General features: G+C 37.8%; 7 protein-coding genes across 7 annotated transcripts in view; 3 read left to right on the forward strand and 4 right to left on the reverse strand.

Annotated features, from left to right (window-relative positions):
• Nucleotides 1-226: 226 nt before the first annotated feature.
• Nucleotides 227-2,711, reverse strand: LOC135802377 (RING finger and SPRY domain-containing protein 1-like). The gene is made up of 7 exons (XM_065315958.1): nt 2,409-2,711; nt 2,001-2,352; nt 1,728-1,935; nt 1,396-1,655; nt 1,118-1,332; nt 769-1,029; nt 227-711 (listed from the first exon to the last, which is right to left on the reverse strand). The coding sequence occupies exons 1-7, from the start codon at nt 2,627-2,629 to the stop codon at nt 621-623; spliced, it is 1,608 nt and encodes a 535-aa protein (XP_065172030.1). The 5' UTR covers nt 2,630-2,711; the 3' UTR covers nt 227-620.
• Nucleotides 2,712-3,569: 858 nt separating this feature from the next.
• LOC135802287 (RE1-silencing transcription factor B-like) lies at nt 3,570-5,612 on the reverse strand. The gene is made up of 3 exons (XM_065315842.1): nt 5,034-5,612; nt 4,716-4,965; nt 3,570-4,188 (listed from the first exon to the last, which is right to left on the reverse strand). Exons 1-3 carry the CDS (start codon nt 5,375-5,377, stop codon nt 3,964-3,966), a joined length of 819 nt encoding a protein of 272 aa, XP_065171914.1. The 5' UTR covers nt 5,378-5,612; the 3' UTR covers nt 3,570-3,963.
• Nucleotides 5,613-6,375: 763 nt separating this feature from the next.
• On the forward strand, nt 6,376-10,973 carry LOC135802226 (uncharacterized). The gene is made up of 7 exons (XM_065315778.1): nt 6,376-6,842; nt 6,931-7,062; nt 7,965-8,048; nt 8,108-8,322; nt 8,997-9,247; nt 9,327-9,562; nt 10,574-10,973. The coding sequence occupies exons 1-7, from the start codon at nt 6,632-6,634 to the stop codon at nt 10,864-10,866; spliced, it is 1,422 nt and encodes a 473-aa protein (XP_065171850.1). The 5' UTR covers nt 6,376-6,631; the 3' UTR covers nt 10,867-10,973.
• LOC135802227 (ATP-dependent Clp protease proteolytic subunit-like) lies at nt 9,592-10,530 on the reverse strand. The gene is made up of 2 exons (XM_065315779.1): nt 10,062-10,530; nt 9,592-9,999 (listed from the first exon to the last, which is right to left on the reverse strand). The coding sequence occupies exons 1-2, from the start codon at nt 10,462-10,464 to the stop codon at nt 9,620-9,622; spliced, it is 783 nt and encodes a 260-aa protein (XP_065171851.1). The 5' UTR covers nt 10,465-10,530; the 3' UTR covers nt 9,592-9,619.
• Nucleotides 10,974-12,008: 1,035 nt separating the features above from the next.
• Nucleotides 12,009-16,075, forward strand: LOC135802286 (uncharacterized). The gene is made up of 3 exons (XM_065315841.1): nt 12,009-12,253; nt 14,458-14,929; nt 15,413-16,075. Exons 1-3 carry the CDS (start codon nt 12,145-12,147, stop codon nt 15,822-15,824), a joined length of 993 nt encoding a protein of 330 aa, XP_065171913.1. The 5' UTR covers nt 12,009-12,144; the 3' UTR covers nt 15,825-16,075.
• A 1,063-nt stretch (nt 16,076-17,138) lies between these two features.
• LOC135802224 (glutamate receptor ionotropic, NMDA 2B-like) overlaps nt 17,139-26,432 on the reverse strand; it is a 56,690-nt gene continuing 47,396 nt past the window's right edge. The window contains 9 exon segments of the mRNA XM_065315777.1: nt 17,139-19,654; nt 19,957-20,037; nt 21,914-21,976; nt 22,864-23,026; nt 23,029-23,241; nt 23,244-23,507; nt 23,510-23,656; nt 23,724-23,943; nt 24,307-24,519. Of these exon segments, the coding sequence (XP_065171849.1) occupies nt 19,615-19,654; nt 19,957-20,037; nt 21,914-21,976; nt 22,864-23,026; nt 23,029-23,241; nt 23,244-23,507; nt 23,510-23,656; nt 23,724-23,943; nt 24,307-24,519 (1,404 nt within the window). The 3' untranslated portion in view covers nt 17,139-19,614.
• Nucleotides 25,087-26,391, forward strand: LOC135802310 (uncharacterized). Its single transcript, XM_065315876.1, has 5 exons — nt 25,087-25,105; nt 25,171-25,441; nt 25,499-25,631; nt 25,688-26,060; nt 26,129-26,391. Exons 1-5 carry the CDS (start codon nt 25,087-25,089, stop codon nt 26,389-26,391), a joined length of 1,059 nt encoding a protein of 352 aa, XP_065171948.1.

Here is a 26,432-nt window from a genome sequence, read left to right on the forward strand (position 1 = left end):
CGGGAAATTTCAAACTCAACGCGCCAAACCAACACTCACAACACGCATATTTATGAACATAATCAGCAAAAAAATAAACTAACACTGAAGGATACACCAAGGAATGTTTAAACAATCATCAATGACTCAACGCAGCCAATAAAACAATGTATAGAATCACCTAACTAGGAAACTACTCGAAATACCAAAGTAACTAAAAAAGTTACCAAAAAACTTATCAATGCACTTCTTGTTTTAACAATAATAACAATTACTCTTTATATATATCTTTGAAAAATATTTTACAAATGATAAACATATTTATACACTTTTCTTTGCGTCCTAATAGTTATTCTCTTAAACATATAAAAACCGAAGATAAATATTTTCTTTTTTTGCAATATACATATATACGTTTCTATGAAATATAAACTCCTCTTGACCCGCAATATGTAGTTTTAGTTGTGCCGTAGGCCAGAAACAAGCGATTCGATGTAAATTGGATAAAAGTAAAAGAAATGAACGGTTAAACTTGGTACTAAAAACTCTTTGTGAGCAATTTTTAAAACTAAACTGAGGATAAAATGTCGCTTAAAGCTGAGCTGACCGGAATGCCCGGAACGATGATTGTACTTACAGTGTCACGCCGATAATTCCTCGATGTACTTCCAAATCACGGCGCGACACATCGGACACTCGTTTAGCATATTCGCACACGATGTGCAGAAACCCCTGTGAATAAAATACCAACTATTAACACAAAATTTACCTTTTTTGGTTAAAACTTACGAATGATTGCAAGGAATGAGTCGAACGGAAGCCTTCATATCGTAGCAAAGTGTGCAGCTGTCTTCACGCACGCTGTGCTGCCGCAGCAGCATAAGAAAAACATGGCGAGGCAAAACCTTTTTCTCGTCCGGTTCGAGTACGCCATGTTCGTTAAAAGTCGAGAACACGACACCGTCGGGCGGGTACTTGAACGGCTCCGAGCCGAAGTTGAATCGGCATTGCTGGAATGACATGAAGCTGGCAGCGGGAAAGAAACCAGACCTATCAAACAAATAGACAAGTTAGCCAACATAAATTTCACTAACCTATATAACAAAATTTTCTATATGCTTTTTAAAACTTTACTCACTTAGCCATATTGAACACCTGCGTGCTTGGTGGTAGTCCTACACCATTAACAGAAAAAACAAAACGCTGCTGTTCGAAATCTAATAAACATCCCAGCACATCACCGGGACTCCATCTCGCCAACGTCTGCGGCTCGGATTTAGCATTGTACCAAATCAACTTCCGGCAGCCATCATAAGCCAGCGAGTATTTATCGTCACCTATCCCATATCCTTCCTAGAATGTAATTTTATTTATAACCATGATAAATCATGGAAATATTGATTTTTAACCGCTTACATGATTCAGAAAACTGCTATCTTTCGTCGCCCAACCGATTTGCATTACTCCGGGCGTAACAATAGTCACTTCATAATACCAAACGCCTGCATCCGCCTGCGCTGTGCAGCGCACACTCTCAAATGAGTAAGCGTCACACCGCGCCTCCAGCCCGTCGGCGGATATCTTCAGATACTCGCTCACGTCGCTCGTGTTCAACATCGCGTTAATCGGCGACATGTCGATGGCTAAATAGGTGAAGGTCCTTTCATTCATCACAACTGCAATAAAATTCATTTATACACATCATTACCGCATTAATGATTGTTTTGATTGATGTGGAATTTACTTACATAAATTGTCTAACGCCCACTGCGCGCAGAAACCAACCTGACGACGAACATAATGCGTCTCATGACGCCATTCCTCCAGCAGTGCAATTGGGCACGGCTGTTGCATCTGGAGGCGTTTGACGATCGTCGATTTATTCACGCTTGTCTGAGCAAATTTCTCTAAGGCGATTAATGAAAATAATATCACATGTGGATCGGTTTCAAGTTCCTAGAAAACAAATATTATATTAAACATTAAATTTTAACAAATTAGGTAAATATTTCAACACTTACTAAATTAGTTAACAAATAATCTAAAGTATCGTCGGTCAAAATGCCTTGACTACTCGGCCCGGCAAGTTTCTCGGCGATGCAACCAAGAACAACGCAGATATTACGTTCACGAGGTGCTGTATCACGACTGAGCAACGCGCGATCCTTCGATAAGTTAAACATCTTCGCCACGCGCTGCACACTCTCTCGTGATGGCAACGGACAATCATCTAGTAGCAGTGTAATAACGGACGGGCCAAGTGGATCATGCATTGGGATGACATTCACCATTGATTTGACCACCTGAATCCAGCCTTCTTCATTGTCCGCGATGTTATGCAGACGCAGCATGGATTGTGGTGGTTCTTGTTCACTACAAACAAAAAACATGTTTTATTTGTTGTTTTTAATAGTAAATATTTAGCTTACTTGTCAACTAGTGTTCCAATACATCCAAGAGTCTGCAGCACCAGCTCGTCGACAGTCTCCGAGTCCGGACAGCCTTTCTCCTCGCCCTCGACGTGCCCACAGGCAGTGATACGTACATAGTGATTGGGCTGCGCCTCGGCGTTGGCGAGCGGCTGTGGTGACGGTGTCGGAATGTACGATTCACTCTGCTCACGCTTCTGCTTGCAGCAGCAGGCGCCCATAGCATTATCGGCGGTCGCGGTGGGTCTCCAGCTCGTCGCTGATGCTGCCGCGTAAACTTACGGGCATGCTGTGGCGCACTCCACTCCCTCAAATTAATCGGCTAGTTGTGCACCACAGCAATAATTCAATTCGATATCTTCGGTTTGCTTTCAATAAACCCGCGCCAATACTGAGAAGTTGTCTGTCATCTGTCAAGCAATTCACTGCTGATAATATTGATAAATAAACTATTTTTATATTGGGTCTTACGTTCAAGTTGTGTTGAATGCGTTGTAACGTAATAGGGTTAGTTCCAATTTCCTACTCGGTGATATATATTTCTCTGTTTACTTTTGGTCACTGGCTGCCTGCACCTACGGCGGTAACATTGCCATTCGTCGCTGTGTTCACCTCGTGAGCGGAGTTTGATTCCGTGTTTACATCGCGTTTTCTCGCCAACGAAGCGTAGTACAACCGCAGCGCACACGACGCACAACAAAACACGATCGTAAATCACATGACCTCGAGTGCGCAACAACGTATTTTCGCGCAAATCGTAAATAATTCTGGAATGTGCACTTGTTTGACAATCGCCAGCGGAGAAAACAAGGAAAATAACCAAGTTGCCTACTTTCAGTCTGGGACATACCTACTTTTACTGTTGGCAGCTCTGATTTGCAATTCTAGCGCCAATCACGGCAAGATTTAAAACTTGCTAACAAATTTAACATATGCAATCCAATATACACAACAATACCTTTGCATTTCAATTACTTGTTATTATTGTAACAATATGTAATTAGTACACACAAAAAGTAATAAAATGAGGAAGAATTTGTAGTAACAATGTAACTAAAATGTAGATAATTGCATAGTCTATTATCTTATATTTGCAGTGTGTGTGCCTAAAATGTAATAAATGCCACTGTTTTACTGATAAGCAAATAAATTAGGACTACATTGTAATTATTCGCACATTTATTTGCAACAATTGCGCCGCATACACATTCAAATACTCAGAAATATATTTAAATGTATGTACTTCAAAAAATACGTCAGAAAATATCCTCTGTAAAACTTAACGAGTTCAAAAAACATCCAAAAACTTACATGCGTCGTTAAACATTACATGATTACTGATAATAGACAACAGTATTCCTTAACTATATTAATATTGTTTCGAATCAAGTTATATGTTTGAGCCGTCAAAATTTTCAGCAATATTCTAGACATTGAATTTTATTTCGAAATTTAAAATGGACGACTTTTCTTAAACTACACACAGTAAAAAGTTGTTTTTTCGTTGAATTAATCTAATCAGACTTTTACAGCGTTTATTTTGCATACGTACATTTTACGCGAGGACGGTTGCATTAGAACTGTGAGCTGTTGCAGGGGTTGAAGCAGAGCTGGCGTGCAGGATCATGTTGCGAGGTGCAAACGTGTCGCAGGTAAGATTTTCTTTTTTGTGCACACGTCGCACATGGGATCGAAGGTTGTCTCTTCTTGCTGAACGATACGAGCAGTATGGACAGAGGTGTGGTTTTTCACCAGTGTGCATTCTTCGATGTTGAATTAACTAATGAAAAATAAAAAATTCAGTTTAGTAAATGTTTCAAAATGGATACCAAATTGTTTGGTGTAATATGGGTTGGAGACGTTAAGCCTAAATAAATATAAATTATATTTGGTTTAAATGCAAAAAAAACTATCGTTTAACTTTAATTACAAATAACTTATCATTCCAACTAAAAAATCCCAGATTGTAAAAATTATTACAAATAATTTTTTTTAAATTCATAATTTTGCCGCAAATTGTTTTGAGTACCTAATTAATAACAGTGAAAAAAATATTTCGTTGTTTTTAAATACTATCGATTGCAAAACGGTACTTAAAACATGAATGCAACGCATTTATCAAATAGGTACTAAAATTGATAGCATGCAAAAATGTCATTTGATCGTGAAAATATTTGGAATCTCATCGTTCATTACTTCGTTAGGACATTTTTTCGTTGTTTATTAGCTACACAAAATAAAAGTATGTAAAATATGAACACTAATTATTTGTATTTGTAGAACTAAAAAAGAGGAATTTCCACTTACCTTTTTCATCTGCAATGTGCGGAATTTGCACAAATCACAACAGAAATGTTTCCCACAACGATGTTTGACCATATGTGCCATCAACAACGGCTCCGAATCTCGATCCTTGCCACAAATCGGACAGGAAATTCTCGGATTGCCTTCGCTGTTCGTTGCCTGCTCGCAATCTTGTCGCAGATGTTTAAAGAAAGCTTTCTCAATTGTGCACGTATATGCGCAAGTCGGACATTTGTATTCTTCACGTGAATATCTTGAAGAAAGCAGTAAAAATATTTTACGATAAAAATAAATCGATTTTGAAAAGTTTAAATTACAAACCTGGTTCGTTGAATGCGTCTCCTACTGTGTAATACCGTTGAACTCGGCGTTGTTGAGCGTTGATCATCACTTTTGCTCGAATCTGCGAGACTCACGTCATCTTGCGAATACCTTTCATTGTCAGGTTCGACTTCGACTTCGGAGGCGTCAGATTCATCATCCGAAATCGTCGCTTCGGACACGTCGCAATTCAATGCATTTTCCGAAGCGAACAAGTGCACACCTTGCATGAAGTATGTTGTTGGCAGGGCGCAAACACCCTCGGAATTTATATTCCTGTATATTGCGTTCGCCGCTATCAAATTACTCCACATCTTTATCAAATCCATGTTTTTATTGTCCATTAACAATATTAAAATTTTGTTGTTGTGTATTGTTACATATTTATGCTAAATTTTTATTTTGTAAGTAACGATCTTCACTAGAGTTATTATTTGTTTATTTTTGCACTAGGACATACGGGTTGCCGGCGCCGCGTACAACTGACGATCGCCAAATGTCGCGTTGTTGTTTATTTGTTCGTTGCGGCGACATTGTCGTCGATGGAAAAGCGGTGGAAATAAAGAAAACGTTTGGCGTTGCAACTTTTGGTTGATTTTCATGATTGCGTTGCGCACGCCACACAAAAATCATAAAAAAAACTTTGAGTGTATTTGGTTGCATAACATTAAATCACTATGATCACATTGGACAATGTTAAGAATTTCTGTTAAAATGTACAATAACTCAAACTTAGTATAAACAGTGATTAAATTTAGTAATTTTCAGTGAATTTGTTTCACTTGTAACGCGTTTAACTCCAATGAAACTATGTTTGTTAGTATGTTCAATACTGAATAGTTGGTTGCCTATAGTAAACGATTATCTACAAAAAAGTTGAACACGAAAATTGCGAATAATCCAGAAAGTTATTACGTTAGTTCACCTGTTTGGATGAATGATATCACAATATGTTTGTTTTATCTCATCCTGTAACGATTTTACGTCATTTTGTTTGTTTGTTTCCCGTGTAGCATAAGAAAAGTGTCGCGACGTTAAAAATGTATGCGCGCATTGAATATGTGCATGAGTGAATAGTCGCCACCGCCGCCGCCGCCGACTCAATACGTTCATATGTAAATATATTCGCGTATTCGCGTGTATTATCCCAAAGTTTCCAAACAATTTGCCGCCGCTCGTCGAATGGGAATGTTATGAATCGATAAAAAGGATGTGGACGTATTGCGCATGCCTCACCTGTTGCCCCCCAAGCCCCAATCCTCACCACCATCGTTTCTAGCGCCGCCGCCACCGCCACCGAAGGGATGCTGGATGGGAGATGAATCTCTATAGTGAGCATCAACAGTACCAACAGACTGTTGGTCGTCGACAGTCGCTTGTTGCAAATTCCATCGAGTTGTAGTTGATAATATTTGTGTCTTTTGTCATTTTACATTTATCTGATCATTAAAGTTTATAAAAAAGTTTAAAATATCAAAATATCAACGTAACACTCATTATTAATTAGTATTTGTATAGATTTACTCCTTTTTAGTTGGTTATTTTTGTTTTATAGTGAAAATAATGATTAGCAAGTAGTTATTAATAAAATAGTGAGAATGCAACAAAGGACGATATTGGGATGCAATTGGGCGCGCGGCGGTGAGGCAGGATCCGGCGTGGTGCGACGAGCGCATCCTGCATCCGGCGCCCAGTGGAACGTGCAGGTCGTCAGAGGGAAAGTCAATGGAAAATGTTTGTGGAACGCATGTAAAGCGCTCAGCATCGGATTATTGCTCATGTTGCTCGGTGGCGCTATGGCTACAATAGGTAAAATTAATCAGTGCATAGGCAACACTGTTCACACCAACAAACATAAAATTGAGGTTAGTATTTGACATCTCATTATTTTTTTTAGGTTATTACGCAGATGATTTATCAATGGCGCATGAAGTGCGTGGTAATCATACAGTAAAAATAAAAAACGAATCACGCGGTTTCCATCTCAATAATTTATCCTACGCTGGACCGATTGTGATGGGAGTTGGAGGTTAGTTCTAATAATTTATGTAAATTGTATTTCTCTTACTGTGGACTGAATTTGATTTCAATGTTTTTCAGTTGTTTCAATATTCTCTAAATGTTTTCAGTGTCACTTTGTTTACCTTGTTTACTTTGTTTACTTGATAGATGTCGCCACTCTGAGTGTCCGCCATTTTGCAAATGGAATTGAATTGAATCTTGATTTCAGTTTCGTTCTCTCGCGGCTTTAAATTCAGTCAAAATCTAAAACAAATATGAAATCGGCATCAAATATGAAAAATGAAAGGGTGAGAGTGTTATTCACTAGTGCTTATAATTTTTTTATTTCAACTAAATTTATATTATATATATTTATCAAATAGATTTTTTATCTACATATTTAGATATTTGCGTATTACGTATTCGTATTGAGCTTTCGTACGGTTTGCTGCTAGTCTAATTAAATTCCAAGCATGCTATATATGAATTATTATAAATCGCTTCATTTTTTGATCCAACACTTAAAAAAACGTATGCAATTAGTGGCCATTCATTAAATTGTTTCCAAGAACACTTGTCGACGACCGACGACGACGTTTCGCACAAGGGCGTTCGAGGGTGTGTTGACTCTTGACATTTACACGCCGCGTAGGCAGTTGTTGCGAACCCCGAAGACAGAAAACATTCACATTTTCGCCAAACACAGCGAAAAACAATAAAAAACCCCAAATGACATTTACCATACTCGTACCTCCGACATTTTTTTCTACAATCGCTGAAAGTATAGGTATTGGCTTTGATTTTTATTATAGGAATGCGAACACACACACATTACCGCTTGGAGTTTTGGAATTTACATAATTTATGCTTATTGTTTGCCCCGTAGCGCTCGTTTGAGGTTAGATGCTTGCTAACAGACGATGGTTTTAGGTTTTATTGTCGTCGCCGCGTGTGTTATGACCTTCGAGGCGCGAGACTCCGCCGCCAAGGTTGTTCCAGCGCGACTTAAATCAGGTATCCACAAACATAACCTCAAATAATCAAAATCTAACCTCAATAAATAACAATAACAGGAAGTGGTATACAATGCACTCACCGACCAGTTACTGGTGACCGATCCGCACATGGATCCTTACGAACATCCGCTTCACAAACCGGAGTCACACCTCAACCCCCTCATCAGTCGTCGGATCGACGGGCAGTTACCCAATCGCTTGTGCAGTTCTCGAAAGGACTCGTAATTGACAGCGAGTGTCGAAAACCGGTGAATTTACTGCGCGTCTCACAGGTACCGTTAAAATTTAATCTCACCTATTCTACTTTCACTTCAGACAGACAATAAATAATTAATGCCAAGGTGAAGAATCAAGTTGGTGAAAACTCTGATTCTCACTTATTCATAATAAATTTGTCGTAAATTAGTAGCTATTATTTTCGACGAATTGAATAATCTAGAAAGTCAATTGAACGCGAAAATGTAGGTTTTCAGGGTAGTGGAAAGAGGTGCGGGCGAGGCAGGGGTGTCAACCCTTATCTACATTATTAATTAAGTCGCACGAAATCGAAAATAGGCCATTAATGTGTTAATAATTAGTGAGTAGCGAGTGAATGAGAAGCCGGGGATGACATTTGAATGGGGGATGAAAAGTTGTTAATTACCGCGTGTATATTGATTTTTAATTAAGTGTTTTTGAAAATTGATTAAAATTCATCACCGTAGGCATTTCAGCAGCGGATTTAATTTATTATTTTGGCATTTTCGCTGTTTTCTCAAATGTTAATAGATTCAGATGTTTTAAACAGTTAAATAATTTATGTAAAGGTTAAACGCGTACTTCCTGTGGGGTGCAACATGCATTTAACCCTCTTTAATGTCGCTTATTGATTTTCGTGTGCATTCATTATATCACCCAATACCGCAAATGTCCCCCAACTCACCGCAAACTTATTTTTAAATTATAGAATTCTATTAGCAAGTCACCCTCAGCCCCAGATCTGAGTGAACAAAAACCACCCATGGTCCCAGTGCACAACGGCAGTAAAAAAACATCACCGAGTAACGATTCGTGTAAAGAAGATCCGAGAAGATGTAATGTTGCTACTGGAATGAAACAAGATGGCGGACGTAGGATGATTACTCCTTACGGGGCGCTAAACCCGAAATTATTACATCGGCACGCGTTATCAGTAGACGAAACTGCGCATACTTACAGGTAATTTAACTTTGAACGCATTTTGTCGCGTTGCATGTTTTGCTTATCAAGATGATATTTACGTTTGGTTTGTTTATAGGTTAAGTCATGAATCACTGCAGGGTACAGGCAGTCAGTGCTCGATGGCGTTGGATTTACATTTGGAGTGTCCGGTAACACTAAGAATCCGTGATCGTCGACGTAATCCGTTGAGACGACAGTGTAAGATCGAAGCTGAAGATGAAAAACACCTCCACGAACAAATCGCCAGGTCTAATTCACATTCACCGCGCATGACGCACCAACATCGCACGAAGAGTAACGCGTCAGCTACAGGTACTCAAACATAACCTCATTTGGGTGTATAATTTATAAGAAGTTAATTTTTTATATTTAAAAAGGTTTGGTTGGTGATTGTTGGGGTTTGGGTGTTGGCGTGAGTGGTGTCGGTTCATTTTTGATCCTATCAATAACCGGAATCTGACCAGGTCCTTTAGTGTTAGGAATTTTGTGAGTTTTCGGCTTTGCCGTGAGCACTTCATCGATTATTCCGAATTTCTGAGCCTCGTGCGGGTTCATGAACTTGTCACGCTCCATGCTTTGTTCGATAACATCCAACGTCATACCGGTATGTTTCACATACAGTTCGTTAATCTGACGCTTTAATTTGATAATTTCCTCGGCTTGTATGAGGATATCAGTTGCTTGTCCCTGAGCACCACCTGATGGTTGATGAATCATTATTCTTGAGTTTGGTAGCGAATGTCTCATTCCTTTATCGAAATAAAAGCAAAATAAAAATTATTTCAAGGTTATTCAAAGGTCATTTCAATACCTTTGCTTCCACCCGCCAGTAGTAATGACCCCATGCTGGATGCTTGACCAACACACCATGTAGCAACTGGCGGTTGAATAAACTGCATGGTATCATAAATCGCAAGCCCTGCGGTTACTACACCCCCAGGAGAATTGATGTATATATGAATCGGCTTGTGACTAGACTCAGATTGTAGAAATAATAATTGTGCGATGATGGTGGAGCTGATTTGATCGTTGATCGGTCCCATTAGGCAAACAATTCGTCCTTTCAGTAGTCTTGAATATATATCATAGGATCTTTCACCGCGACCGGTTTGTTCCACCACAATCGGTACAAAACCCAAGTGTCTTTTTACTCTGTGACATAATGGCGGTGAAGATAATGATAAACTTGTCTTGAAAATTCTCGAACAAAGCATTATAATTTTCTATTGGATCTTTAACGACTAATTTTCAGTGATAAGTGGTTTTGATGTTTGTAGAATGTCATTTATGACATGTTTTATTTAGTGTCGGTTTTATGTTTAGGCAGTCCAGGTTTATCGCCTTCTTCGACATTCTGCGGGCAGAGAAGAAGTTCCAATGCTTCGGATTGTACGCATCGCGCGCGAACAAGAAAACGAGATTGTCACCACCAACGCGGGCGATTGGAGCGCGCCATATCTTCGGATTCGCGGTTGACTGGAGTGCATCATAAGTGCCATCATCATCATCATCATCATGTTCATCCGCAGGTTTCTGTGGAGGAGGCCGTTGTTCCAGGCGCTTCAAGTTCTGATACTGATATTACTCATACAAGGAGTATACATCCAAAAATTTAAAAACATCAAAAAGTAAAAAAAAAATTGGTTGAATTCATTTGGAGTCAAAACGCAGGATAATCATTAGTTATTGTCGTTAATATTTGTTTTAACAGATGTGTAGAGACATGGTCTAAATTTTTAACCACTTTTTCAAAATAGACTGTTGATGCACAAAAAGTAAAAAATAAAAACAGGTACTTTATAAATGCACTCACGCCAAATTTAGTAATATTAATTATAAAAAATAATATGAAAAAATGTTAGGTTACTAGATGAGTATTAAAAATGGTCTAAACTCAAAATGCAGTATTTGTACGTGTGATAGTTGACTGGTAATATATTTTAGAGTATACAGAAATATTAAATATGTGCATAGCGTTTTTAGTAGATTTAAATAGATATAACTAAACGAATACAAATATAAAACGTTGTTAGATGATGTAAACACACACGTAAACAAAACTATATCACACACAAAAGCAAACAGAGAACAATGAATAACAGAAAATATTGAGAGTAATAAATTTCGATTTTTTAATGTGAGCCGAGGTGAAATTCTTTTTTTATTACAAGTTTATACAATTTTTACTGCGGTTTTACTGGGTTGCCAGGCAAATGGAAAATTTACATTTAATTCCATTGCAGAGTATGGTACTCTAATAAATGAAGATCGTTACAATGCGATAACCCCAATACCAGATTTTCACAAATTGCACATACTCGTACTTTTGGTTATTGTGACATTAAATTGTTTTGCGTTTTTGGATCATCGACCTCGATCTTCAGTTTTGTTCTCTAATTATAAGCACCGCCGAATTGGAAATTGGAACACAAATTTAAACTGGATTGTTGTTCTATTGAATTAGATCGATGTAATCAACACGTGGCATTTAATCGGCCAGGTGTAGTTAATTACAACCCGGGGAGTGATATTTTATGGGATTCAGGTGGCTACTCGTCCTAGAAATTCACACACTGCGCACTAGCACCCCCCGCAATAATGAGTTGTGAGTTGTAACTTATTCGGTTGTGGGCTGAGGCTCGGAAGTTTCGAGTAGGTCAGCATACAGATCGCATGTCGCTCGCCTGCCGCCACCACCACTTCCACTGCCACCCCGGAGGTGGGTGTATAATAACGCCGAGGGTTGCCCACCGGCGACGAGTACGTGACGGGCAGTTCGCGTGGACGCTAACGCGACGACTTCAATTCAAAATCAACATCGGAGATATTCAGAAATATCAAGTTTAAACATAATTTTGTCTAAAATTATTTTTTATTTAAAGTAAAAGTGTAAAATGGGTTGTGCAAGTAGTAACCCTCTAGTGGAGGGTGGCAAAAACCTGATGGACAACGCCAAACATGCCACTGATAATGTTATAGGCATGGGTGAGAAAGCCATGAATGGTAAGTCAACAAATGTAACGAAAACTAATAAAACACTAACTACTATCAATCAACTCGATACTAAAATTGTTATTTTTATGCATGTACTTAACTTACTTAGTTTTTTCGCAACTAAAGTTATGAGTTTATATGAGTTGGTTGAGCAAATACAAAAACTAATGTAGGACAACATAAATCACGTTTCGTAATCGCATTCGAATTGCCTACTTTCCTACAGACGCATTAACGTAGCGCTGGTTGCGTCGACGACCGGCGCCTCCACCATGACGCTCTATTGTTATTATTTTCCTTCGTTTCGCTTATTTTTTGCTCAACTCACCATTCGGTCGACATATTGTTCGCTTCTTTTGTGCACAACGATCGATTTTTCGCTCGCCACTAATTTCACTCGGAGAGTAAAAATATTACACTTGGTTTTAATAGCTTTCAAGCTTTCTTGGCGCGTATTTTTTAAACTTAGCCCAAAAACAAAACATAAAACAATGAGATGATTGATCGTATTTCCACTGCTAACAAATTATACATAAATTGCATGTAAATTACGCTTCGACTTTGAATAATTGATCAACACCTTTTTGTGTAACACTATTTTAACCACTAAAGATCTAAAAATAGTTTTTTCTTGCAAAATTTCATCAATTTGCATGGCGTATACAATGTTTGTTTAAGAACTATTGTGGTTGAAGGACGTTCAACCTCTTTTGTTAGCAATGAGGATGTGGAGATATGCGTGTCCACTGGTGCGCCGCCATCTTGCACAACAAGTTGACGTCACGTTCCCAACGTGTTCGCACGCGAATCACGCATTTTAATGCGTCGCTATCAACGACTATCAAGCTTTCAGGGGCTTTGAACCGCAAACACTTTCGTTTTAATTACTTGCGTTTCGGAAATACCTGGAAACAAATCTTGATAATAACTATAACCGGCAAAAAAATTGAAATATGAAAGTGAAAGTTCCCAGACGCGTTATTATTTTCTTTCGCTGTTTGTATTTATCGATATGTAAGCGTTTAGCACCAGAAATAGAAATTAGAACGAACGACGACAGCCACACACACGGGTGATATGAATTATAAATTCGAATTCGTGATCCGCGGTGAAGAAAATCGATGTCAGTCGCGAGAAAATATCGATGACGTTTGGACGTCATTGAAGTTCGCTGGAAATAAGTTACGAGCTATTAATTCATTATGCATGCAACTAGTTTATGAGCATGACTAATTTTCACCTGTAAATCGGTAATTGTTAAAATTTCAAGCCCTTGAAAATAAATGAGTAATATTCCAGAAATCTTTTATAATGTCAATAATTTGCTAAAACAAAATGGCGGCAATATTAATAGCAGGTTCACGGCTGTTTACCAAGGTACACAAGTTTGCGTGAGTCTCGCGTTATTCATCATTGTTTGCCGGCCGTAAATCCGCCGTGAATTAAATATTTAATTATTATCAACAAGGAACGATCATGCAGCAAACAAAGCGGCTGAAGAATTTTATATGCATCATGAGAGAATTTGTTTGAACTGTTAGATCAACACAAACTGATATATAAATTGCTTCCGATTAGGTAGATGATGATAAAAACTACCGCTACAGTCAATGACCTAAGAGATAAAAATGATCTCTTTGTTATTTTTAATAAAAAAATCTAAAAATATAAAAATATTTCGATTTTGACCTTGACTGTCAGTTGTCACTTATTTGCTGTTGATGTTTTGTGATTATGTTCAATGTAATCCTAAATTATGTGTGAATGAAACATGAATTGCTACCAGGAAAACGGAATCGATCGTTGGCGAGTAGGAAAGCGCGCGAAATGCATAATTAATAAATGTATTCTCGTCCTGAGCGCGATTAGCATTTCATTAAATTCACACCGATATTGTTGTTGGGTAGGTTATTTCGGGAACAAGTTAAAAATTTCACCGGGCGGAAAATAGCACTTAACGTCAGCGCGCAATTCAGCTGATCGTTAGCGAACGTCAGCAAAGTCTCATTTACATTTTTCTCTTTGTTTGCTCGAGTCGGCAACCTTCAAATGTATTTTTATGGCGGTAATCAAGAAGATTTATAACAATTATGGTAATAATGTGTAAATGTATCAAAATAAAAATAACGTAGTTATAGGCAAAATTAGTTAACCTTCAAATTATTCAAGAGCTAAAACAAAATGGCCACAAAATGTTTTTATTTTTATTTCAGACGCAGGCGATGCAGTAAATACAGGAATAGATCACGTGAAACACGCAGTAGAGTCTGGTATCAACACAGCGCAAAATTCAATCGGGACAGTGGTTAACAATGTAGAAAATACTTTAGGTATTGCAAAGAACAAAGCGGAAGAAACAGCAACAATGGTAGGAGACAACGTGCAAGACATAAGCGCGAAAACAGGCGAGGTGGTAGAGGAAACTATCTCAGACGCAAAAACAGTACTAGCCTTTGAAGACGCAACCAACAAAATGGAAAACGAAATAAAAGAGCTCGAAAGCATGGAGGAAGAATCGGCGAAAAAATTAGACGCACTCAAGGATGAATTCGGCGAAACAGTGGAAGTGATGGAGACGAAAATGGAGGAAACGCTGCACATTGAGGATGTGGATGAGTCGTCTACGTCTGCGACGACAGATGGCCCTACGACCACCAGCGGAGAGGAATCGGGTGGAAAGGAGGAGTAAGTGTCATGTGAGTTACAATTAATAGAGTGGGTGTTTCTAATTGTTTCAAGAAAAAATTGGAGTGTTTTTAAATTTAAAAAAAATGAATTTGATGAAAATTTTCCCACGCGTTGCTGTTGGTGTTTTTGAATGATTTTGAATGATAGACACATCTATTCACGTGTTTTTGTTTCGATCAGCCCGGTTATATTCACCCCATAGCACCTCCCACCACTCTGAACCACCATCAACCCCAACATCATTTCGAGAAGTCATTAAGAGCATTTCGAGGTAAGTGAAGGACGAGTACTAAATTTTTCGGCCTTCGTATGCTTGGTTGTATACATTAAACTAAAGTAGGAGCTACTAAAATGACTTTCAACTCACACTGTACATACCACACTTAATTTATGCTACTTAATATATCCGCTAGATGTCGCTAAATGTCTCCTTTAAATTAATTTCCAAATAAAAAAATTATTAATAAATTAATTTTAAAGGATACGCCGGCAGCCGACGCCATGGGAGGTGGCAGCGGACGCAATCCACAATCGTCGCGTTAGCATCGCCGCCATTGGCGCATTAGAAAACTACGTTGATGCAGGTGAAGATGCCGATGATGATGCTGATTTTGATGATCCGGACAACCCCAATGCTGAATACGATGTAGAGTCTAACAGTGATGCTCATACATCGCTGCTTTCCACAAGCATCTCAACCAGCACCACGTCAACACTCTCAACGAGCAGTGGTGCATTTGCCACTGCGCCCGGCGCCGCCACCCATACTTCGGACTTTTATGACACTTCTACAACCACCACCTCCTCCAAGGATTATCCCAGTGGAAATGCCACCGCTGATATTCTGCTCAGCGATACCATTTCGATCAAGTCTTACAAGAGTGAAATTTAATACAAATTTTAACGAATTTACTCGAACACATATTGTACATATTTTAAATCGAATTAATTTAAGTTGATGTTGTGATTTATGGTTAAAAAGTTTATCGATTATATATAGGTAATTATGTGTAGAATATTTTTATACTAAATTGTAATAGTATGCGTTGAAATTAACAGAACCAAAATTGTTTCAAATTTTGGAATATATCGCTTCATGATTAGATTGCACAAAATCAAAATTATATGTAATATTAATAAAATAAAGTTTAATTCTTTATAAAACGATGACTGAAGATTGATTTTCATTAAAGTCTTGTGCTTTGTGATTCTGTTTGCTGTTCTTCTTCTATTTCTTGACTTTCTTGACTGTCTTGACATGATATTAAAAATATACGTCCATCTAAGTCTTGTCTTGGCTCTTCACTTGTTTCTTCTTTGTTTAAACCCTGTACACTATTATTAAACACATAAATATAAGGATTAAAATGATTTTTTTGAGGATAAAAGGGAGAAATTTTAATATCGGCAACCAGTTATTCTTATAGATGCAAATGTACCTTGGGTTGCATATGTTTCAAAGTAGTCTTTAAGAAATAGTTTGATGTTTTGATGAAAAACGTTTAGATGTGCTTCTCGTTTATTATTTCGATCATAAATCATCCAGCTAACATCACATCTCGAACTGACTCTGCATTGCGCCTTTGTTTCCTCGTTTATATTGTGTGGTTATTCCTTTTTGCTTTTTTGGGGAAATTTAATCTTATATAATATATCATATCATATTATTAAGGTTTGTTTACTTTAGTTTATAGCCAACTGAATACACATCATGATGACATTTATTATCGTTTACGTTTTACGTTTATTTTTATTGATTTTTGCATTAATTTCGAAACGATCGCAATCAAAAGATTAACCAAATCGTATTAGTTTATTGACCGTTATATAATAACTAGCTTTGAAACCTGTTTCGAAATAAATTCAAATTTATTTATTTCGTTTTTGTTCTGTTAGTGTACGAATTATTTACGTTGTGGGCGTTTTTATCTTATGTACAATATTAGTTAATAGCCATTAGGGTAGCAAGTTTAGGTTTTTGGTTTTACTTTTACTCCATTTCTCCATTTAGTTAGACACGTTTTGTTAAATTATGTTACAACATGCTCATGGTATACGATAAATAGACAAAAATAATTGCTATCGTTTGTTGTTTATGTTTTCCATGGATTTTAGTACTTTTTTGCAGAGTTATAATGAAATGAATGTTTTAATATATTTACTTTGGAACTTTTTGGAATGTTTGTGTTTGCGTTGTTTTTCAGTGTAGTTTACATTCGAATTTCGAACAGTTTAAAACTTTTTCTCCCTTCAAATTCGTTTCAAACAATCGTGCAATACATACTTTTGGCACGATTCAATCATATATAAATAATTGAGGAAACAAGTGGCAATTAATATTAATTAATAATACTTATAAATCTACTTTTGTACAGATTTTGCTTTTCACAAAAAATTTAAAAAAGAAAAAACTTCATAAAAAAAACCTGCAAACACACATTTTATGCAACTTTGTGTTAATAGTAATCATAAGTTTTTCATTTTTTATCGTCGTGCGTCATTTGAAGCTGTTCCTTCACAGATTGACAGCTTGCCCGGACATTTACTAATCATTGATAATGATTCAATTATTATTAGAATGAAGATGAGTTCGAAGGGCAGCATTTTATTTGTCATGATTAATATTTACTCTAAGGGTGATAACTATGTACAATTTTCGGTTTGAAATTCTCATGACTTTGACATGTCTGCTCTCCCAGTTCGATAAATCGATTTCCAATCGTGTTCTATTATATAAAATTTCTTATACCAAAATAATTCGTGTTATTTCATGATTTTTTTTTCTTCTTCATCAATGCTCCAACTGTTTTACAAAGCACAGAGAATTACACTGACTATACCGAAATGTTTACCAATCAATCGCTTAGAATATAAGCAGACAAATCAGAAACGCATTAAAGCTAAGTCTTATTTGAGTCATGTTGTATTTCCATGTATTTCCATTCATTTGCTTTCAATTTATAAATCTATGTTACCTGAGTGTGCACATAAGTATGGTCGCGCATGTTATGGCTAATCAGGATTGATTAGTAAACATTTCAATCAATTAAATTGTTTTAATGTGTCCAGCCTAACTGATTAAAAACGCTAATAATCTCTAAATGGCAAAACTGCGCGATTTATAACAAAATTTCTAACCAATTTTATAAATCTCAATAAAATACATTTGAATCATCTTAGGAATAAAATGTAAAACATTTATAAAACTTTATTCGCGTGGTAATGTTACGAGTTAATTCTTTTTTTAAATTGTTGATAACATTTTCAATGGTTCTACAATAATATAAGACACGTCATGTAATTGTAATCGTAACTAATCGCAACTAATTCGCGTTCATTAAATTCATCATCAAATTTTTTTAAATGCGCCATCTTATGTTTTGAGTATATTTTAGGTTAGCTTACAGGATTATTTCCGACGTGTTTTAGTTGTTTTTGGCATGCGTTTAATGAGCGCGCGCGCAGTGAATAACATCAACAATTATATAACAAACAGCAACAACAGTGTATGTCTTATCATTTTCTCATCATTATCTTCATTTTTTTTGGCTTGGGTTTTTCGTTTTGCTTTCTTTTTGTTATTTTATTTTATAGCAACAACAATATGTATAAACGTATATGGTATTTATATGTATATCATAGATTTTTTCCTCATTTGTAGTCTCTATGAGGGGTTATGTTTTACTTATATCATTTGTTTGGCAATTGTTTCGACTATGAAACTATTTGGCAAACCGTTTTGTGGCGGGTCATAAGTTTAATTTATTGAGTTCCCTATGGTTCGTTAAACACAGCTGAAACTTTTGTCATCATTATTATTAATGTCGTTTAATTTGAAATTCAAATATACAGATGGCGTTACTCGCTTTTATTACTGCTTGTTATTCATTATTTGCCTTCAAACTTTCTTCTACGTAATAAATTTATGAAGGTGTAATAAAATCTTGAGCCTAGTTGCAATAAAAGCAAAAAAAAACAACGAAGTTTTGCAATTTCACGTAGCAACTAAAAAGAAAGTAAAGTACGGTACACATTTATGGTTATGATACGGCCGATATTTACGATGTATGCTAGAATCGTCAGAAAATCATCAAATAACGCCATCTGTTGGAAATTAAATAAAGTACTTAACTTGTTCTTAACGGTCAATTTCCCCCATGAACGTTTTCATGAGTTTACGGTTATTATTTAGTGATATTTACAGTCTGTTTCGTGATAAAACTGATTAGGCATAGTTTATGTCTATCGGGGTGCGTGTGTTCGATGGTGTTCTTGCGTGTGGCGTGACACTAGCGTGCGAGCGTCAGTCAGAAGAGTTTCTCGATCGGCGGCAGGCGGACGTCGCGCCGCTTGTCGCGTAGATAGTAGTTATCGACGTCGTAGTAGTGATGGTAACTTTCGGTGGCAAGTTTGCGCCCAATGCGTAAGCGTAGGCGGTGCATCGCCGCCGCCGTCGTCACCGTTTCAGCAGGCGCGACCGCCTGTGGTTTACGATGGCGTGGTGACGCCGGCGCTGATTTTGCACCTGTGCCTAACTCACCGAAACCGTCGCCTGGTGCGCTCAACGTCGATGGCGACGTCGGTGTCGTACTGGCACGCAACCGCACCACGTCTACCATCGAGTTGGTGCTGCTGCACTTTGTCGATGCGACCACCGCGTCGCGAGAAACTATCGGGCTCCATCACAGCACTGTCTCCATTTCCGCTATCTCCGTTCGCTGTCTACGAATTTTCAGTTTTGTGTGATTATATTAAACACACTGTATATTCATAACAAAGCACAATGCAAGAAATAAAATAATCGCACAAAATAAACGCAGAAAGCACATCTAAACGTAAGTAAATTTGCAACACAAAAAGAATACATCACAATGTCGCCATTTTGATAGCACAAAACACGAACGCAATTCCAAAACAGTAGAAATTAGGGCACAAAAACTTAGTTAAAGTTAATTAAGCAAATAAATGTACTCGTAGACATAGATGTAAATGAAGATTCGGATGATGAATCTGGAGTTACTTACTTAAGATCGTCGGTGCTGCCGACGTTGTCGGAGGCGAGGCCGCGAAGACGCGCGCGCGCCTGCTCGCCAGACACGATGACGCTGCAATTATACAACACGCTAATTAGATACTGCAGCGGCGGCTGGGGAGCGGCAGCAGCAGCAGCGTATAGAAAGCCGAAGCGAGCAAATACAGCGAGTCCTGCGAGCGTAGCTTGAGAGCTGCATGTCAATAATTGAATGCGACATTGTTAAATCAAATCAAATTTGTGTGGCAATGGTGAATTGTTTCTTGTTTCATTTGTGACTGTAGAGTCAATAATTAATTATTCAACTCATAGTAAGACATCAATTAACAAAACCTGCTTTGTTCATAAATGTGATTAATTAATTCATTTTAGAATTTCAATTTTTAAATATAAAAAAATTCTCCAACAATAAAATCTTGTTTGTTTCATCTCGTTTTGATCTTGTTCTTGGAAATCGTCGTTTTAACCGAATCAATGCTTTTTTACCCTCCTTGAACTCCCTTGACAATCGGGCTGTTCACATTTTTATGAAAAACCCAAACCTTATCGCACATTTTTTTATTATCCGCCGTCCTTTCGTATCGATATCCACATTAGATCATCCTTCCAACTTGTGAGGGTTATTCTCATCTTAGGAGAGAAAAAAAACGCAATAATGCGAGATAAAACGAACCTAATCGAAATATCCCGCAATATGTGAACTCTCAAGTCTCCGGATAACTTGTTTAACCTTTCAAAAATTGAGTCCTGCATCGCACCGAAAGTTTACCTTTCGTACCGTTAAAAAAAGAAAACGCACGAAGGTCACTTTAAGGTCAAGTGAATTTCCCCCCGACATGAAAGACGCATCTCGCCGGCCGGTAAGTGCAATAATCCGCTTCCATTTCTATTCCACATCCACATCCGGCTTGATTTTTCCGTTTTTCCGCATTTCTTTTCCGGCGCTTTTTTTCTCTTCTTTAGTTAGGTACCTACATTCACTTCTTCTCGAGGTAGATTTAAGAGAGGAGAGTTTAATGCATTTAGACGACATGATTACGCGTCTACTCATGTACTCGCCGGGTTCTTCACATCCCTTTTTCAGTTTACATCCGGTTTCTACATTTTCTTATTACAAGCATGATCGACGAGTAGGTGTAGGTACACACGCTTGCACAAAGAATGAGTTCTTCATTCTTCAGGTTCATACACAAGATAACGAGTATAAATTTTGTAGTCCTTTGAGCGTAGAACAGCGACCGGAAGAAGTAAGTACTGCGCGAGGATGTGCGATGAGATTGTCGAATACGTCGCTGTGTTTCGGAGTGTTTATGTCTGCACTTGGCACGATATGTCGCGTTTCATATTTAAACATCTCGCAGAGGGGTTGAGAAAATGTTCCCGGTGGAGAGATGAAAATCACTGCGCGTAAAGTTTTATAGTTAAACTAATGGATTCTCATGTAAGTATTTTTTAACAAAAACTTCTTTATGTAAAAAAATCACTATTTCATGTTTAATGATAGATTTGCTTTTTTTTTTTTGGAAATTTCCAACTTGATTTAACTGCACTAATCATTTCATAAACCCCCAAGCACTCTGAAAGTGTGCAGAGTATCTACTTAACGAGCCATTAGACTTTAATTCGCAATTCACCTCGTAATTGGTGCACTTTGCACCCTCTTTTCCTCGTTAAATCAATAATAAAACATGAAATAACTGGTAATAACCTCAATTTTCAACTCAAACATTAAATGTCAGTGTCTTTGTGTGTTGTGTTGCGTTTTGTTTACATGCAAAATTGTAAGCACAATGCCTTCAGCACACAGACATACAGTGTGGTTAAAGAGACATTAAAACATTCAGAGCACGTAGAAAATTAAAGAAACACACAAAGATATTATACATAGAGCACATCGAACACGTTCGGCTGGTGGCGGCTTGTGCTGTTTTTTTTTTTCAATCACTTACTCAGGCGAATGGGGCGGGCCAAGACAGGCCGTGAGGCAGGTGGGGCGGCGTGGCGGACGCTGCCTGCAACGTGCCGTATTTTGCGCGCGCGCACACAGAGAGTTCACAAAAGTTTCGTGTGGACAAGTGGACAAAAGACAAAAGACAAAACACAGTCAACAAATCGTGTCGGCACGACAATACAAGAGGGTGAGAAAAACACGCACGCAACTTGAAAACTACGAAAAGTAATAAAAAGTTTTAAACTTTTTTTTGAAGTGTAGGTAAGCACATAACCTATAATAAGATCATTTTACAATCTACTAATCGCACATTAACTACAGTTTTCTGTAATTTTGTTATAATGTTAGACTAAGTTCATCATAGATGTCGGTGTGGACATCGGAAGGATAAGCTACACCGTGTGAATTAATTAATTAATTGCCGGACGAGGCCACGTCGCAGATTTCGGCGGTCGGGCGATAAACATCCAAAAGGGGATGATTTATTACCACGCATCTTTGGCCGACCGCACCGTTATCCGGGGCTTTAATCAACGCCACCAATACAGTGGCGCGCGAAGGATTAAAGGAGCCTAACGAGATGTGAAAGCAACATTCGAAATGAGCGATTTGCACACGGGTAAATATAATTTCCACTGTGCAAACATGAATGCTCAACTCTGAATCCTCATATTCAGAAACTATTCCAGATATTACTCTCGGAAGTCAAATGTACAATATTCCCGGAACTAATTTCATAAACTTTATAAATTTAAAAGCGTGAAATATTCGTAGAAAATATTAAATTGTGCGTACGAATGTAAAATTTGAGTGAAACTGTGCAGCCAATTAGATTACGATCAAAAAACAAGTAAAAAACCGTCTTAAAATCGACGTCAAAAGTGATCATGTTCATTCTCATGCATTCCGAAATATGAAAATGAAAAATTATTAAATGTAATCACTTACCGTTTACAAGCTGGCGGTGGTTTCAGTCCGTGCGACTCCAGCTCCTTTTCCAGCTGTTTACAACGCATCTGCGAAATATCCAGCTCCCTCTTAACCTTCCACAGGTGCGTGTCGCAAATCGGATCGCGACATCGATGATTCCTCAAAATATCCTGCGCCTCAAAACCGCCCCACGGAAAGTCAAACTTTTCCCCATCGATAAACTTATTAGCGCGCAACACCCTCCTCGGTCTGTTTTCGCTAGGTGTTTCCTCACGTATTTGAAATATAGCTGTTCCAAGAGTAGCAACAACGCAGCCAAGAGTATACCCGCCATTAAAAGCAGGAAAGCGGACAAGAACTGTTCCAGGGCGAGCGGGTCGGATGTTTTAACTTCCTAGCACCCGGTTTACATGTGCCGGTCATCCAGTAACGACGCAGGCGTTCAAGGTCGCCGTTTTCTCGAAAGTCAAGCATCTTTTTGTTGAACATCTTGATGTATTTGGAATTTCGAGGGAAAGCAAGCCCGTATCCGGTCATGGCATACCATGAGCCCACTGTGAGCAAACGGCAGTCCTCGTCCTGTGCGGTGAGGTAGTCTAGGACGGTGCCATCATAGATAAACGCATCCATTTCACCAGTAAGAACAGCATCAACACCTTTACAACTGTGGTCTTGTTGTATTTGCTCATATAGTTGTGCATTTCTTTGAAATACTTCGAAATAGTTGAATCGGTATGTGACCAGGGGATTGTACCGAATTTTATTAACGGTTTATGTGAAAACGGCCGAGATAAACGACTATCGTCCACACCTTTATATAAAAATACACAAAGGACGTAATATAAAATATTATTGAAAAAATAGCAGTGGTTTATTACCTGAGAACTCAAAATATTCTTCTCTGGTGATCATGAACGCGGCGAGGTTGGCAGTGTAGATGGCAAGAAAGACGACAGCAAACATGGCCCACACGTTAGTCATGAACCGTGCAGTGAAACCACGTGGCGAGTCAACATGTACAGCGGCTTGAAAGAGAACAGCCCACACCAGCCAATAGGTCCGGAAGAGTGAAAACCGATGTGATGCCGATGGCGTATTCTAGAGGAAAATATATTAATACTAAAAATGTGACCTCAACCGAAAAAAAGGCTAAAAGTATCAAGCTCTGAATAAAACCTGCAAACATGCTAACATTGCAAAAAGTTTAACGCATAAAAAATAAACGCGTCCACCGAAGTAGAATAACAATAAGGCAAAAGAAGAAAAAAGTGGCAAAAAGAGATGAAACAATTTTGGGCGGCCGGAAAGTGAGAAAAGTTTCATAATATTGCAATGTGAATAGGCTATACATATTTTTATCCAAAGTTTTTTTGTTATATAGAAAAAAAAAATTCTAAATTTAGACTTTGAAAGTTTCGTTTTGTTAAAATTTCATAAAAAGAATAAATTTCAAACACCGACCTGATTTAACGACAGTTTCATGTCGAATCCACTGGGTGAGAGCCATTCGAAGAGGAAAATCATAAAGGTCGCTGCCTGGATGGCCACAATGCCGACCAACATCCAAGAAGCGGCGTCAAAAGGTTCCAGAAAAGCAGTCGGCGAAATAATGCCAGTTCGCTTAGCAACTACAATGGCAATGCCTGTTTCCATAAAAGGAACGCTGAAATCAACCTGCAAAACAAGCGCAAACAAAAATTCTGTTACTTTAAACGTCAAATGACATATCCTTCAATTTCTGTGTTTCAAACTCGCTGTTAATCATGGCTCAATTGAAATACGATGTTGCCGACTACGACTTCTTTAATTTACTAACAAATGAATACTATACAAGAAAAAGGGTTGGCCGATCCACGTTCAGTCGACGACTTCTGTCAAAACCCGCGTTTCGCATCTCGCAGCGAACCGATTTTAGCGCGAAGCGAAAATTACGGAATCACAGCGAAATCGGTTACAAACGCGAGCCGAAGCAATATTGGTCGCGAAGAATGTATTTCATTTACTCAATGTTAATGGGTAATGGCGTCGATGGTCTCCCGCAAACAATACGAATAACATTCGTGCTATCCGGATGTAAATATCCTTCAAGTAAACTTTAAACTTTTCCTGACTTTATATTACTTTGCAGTTGTTTTCTTATTGGTTCGGTTCGTAACGATTTTATTCTTGTTGCTGCCAATCATTGAAGTTGAAGTATTTATGGGCAAGTACTCAAAGCTGTCAAACGGTCAAATGTATAGAATGTCTCCACTTGCATACGGTTTGATTTTTAACCTTAAATTTTACAGTAAATTGGTTTTATATGATTTTTTATTTATTTTTTAGGCCTGTCAGTTATGAATTTCCTTTTTAACTACCTCTACGTTCCTATTTTAATGACCGAAGTGCCTTTATTTCTGCTTGCTGCTAATCGTTTTCTTATTCAACCAGATTTTATGTATGATTGTACGCACATCACTAATCCTGAAATGCGCCCTTATTGTTACGATCACAAAGTAAATGGTAGTTTAATTGATGACACGTGTGTACACTCGTATTTTTCTTTGAATTGTACAAAAAATGGACGTATTGCTTATGTGGCACAGTTTTATTTCTGGTAATTATATGTTGATATGAATTTTCAGCTATTAAAATGGCGGATTTTACATTTTAGGCGTGATTATTATGATTTCGACGCAACAATTACTCCGGAAGATAATACTTCATTGCCTATAATATTAGTATGTTGTGTATCTTGGTTTATCTTATTAAGTGTCGTTCTCGGGGGCATGAAATGTATAGAATGGGTATGTAGAAAACATAACCTCTAAATATTTTATTGCTTTTTATGATATTTTTTCAGCTTTTTGTGATAAGTTCCCTACTCTACTCTGCAATAATCTTCTCAATCTTCGTGATGGTCATCTATACAGATGGCGCCGATGAAGGTCTGCTACAACTGACTACTTTGAAAAAATGGCCGTCGTTCCGAACGTTCGGTATGATGGTCACGCTGACGACGATTAATCTCAAGCTCATTAGCCCGGTTGGACACATGACATTCGCGGCTTTCATCAACCCGAAGGACGAAAAACAGCACAAAACCGGTGCGTGTCTGTTTGTGGAACTTCTACATCTGCTCTGTGGAGTTGTGCACATTGTGATCGTGGCAATGATCGCCGGTGTGTTATCCACACTGTACGGTGTTGACAATGCAGTCGACATGTTTGTTCCACGTAATATAATCTAATTCAACCTAATATTTAAACTTAAATCATTTCATTAACATATTTAATAATTTTAGGTGCAGGAATGTATTATGCTATGCTCGTAGAATTCCTACACTATAAAAATGTATCGAACGTGTTTATCATCTCATATTTCATGTCACTTTGGTGCCTAGAAATGTCCAAACTAGCAATAGTGGTTCATTTTCAAATTATCAACTTGATAGACTTCTTTCCATCGGTCTTTCCGTATCAGAACTATGTTAAAGTCGCATGGGGATTGGTATCATTTATTATTACTATCGCAATGAATAACAAAGTAATAAAATATATAATATAAAGAAAAAGAATTTATCATTATGCAATTTGTTTTAGTACGCA

This window comes from Atheta coriaria, unplaced genomic scaffold, assembly GCF_025399875.1.
Source record: "Atheta coriaria isolate IRGN ID8LTWV9N9 unplaced genomic scaffold, Caltech_Dcor_3.1 hic_scaffold_16_pilon, whole genome shotgun sequence".
Classification (NCBI taxonomy): Eukaryota; Metazoa; Arthropoda; class Insecta; order Coleoptera; family Staphylinidae; genus Dalotia; species Dalotia coriaria.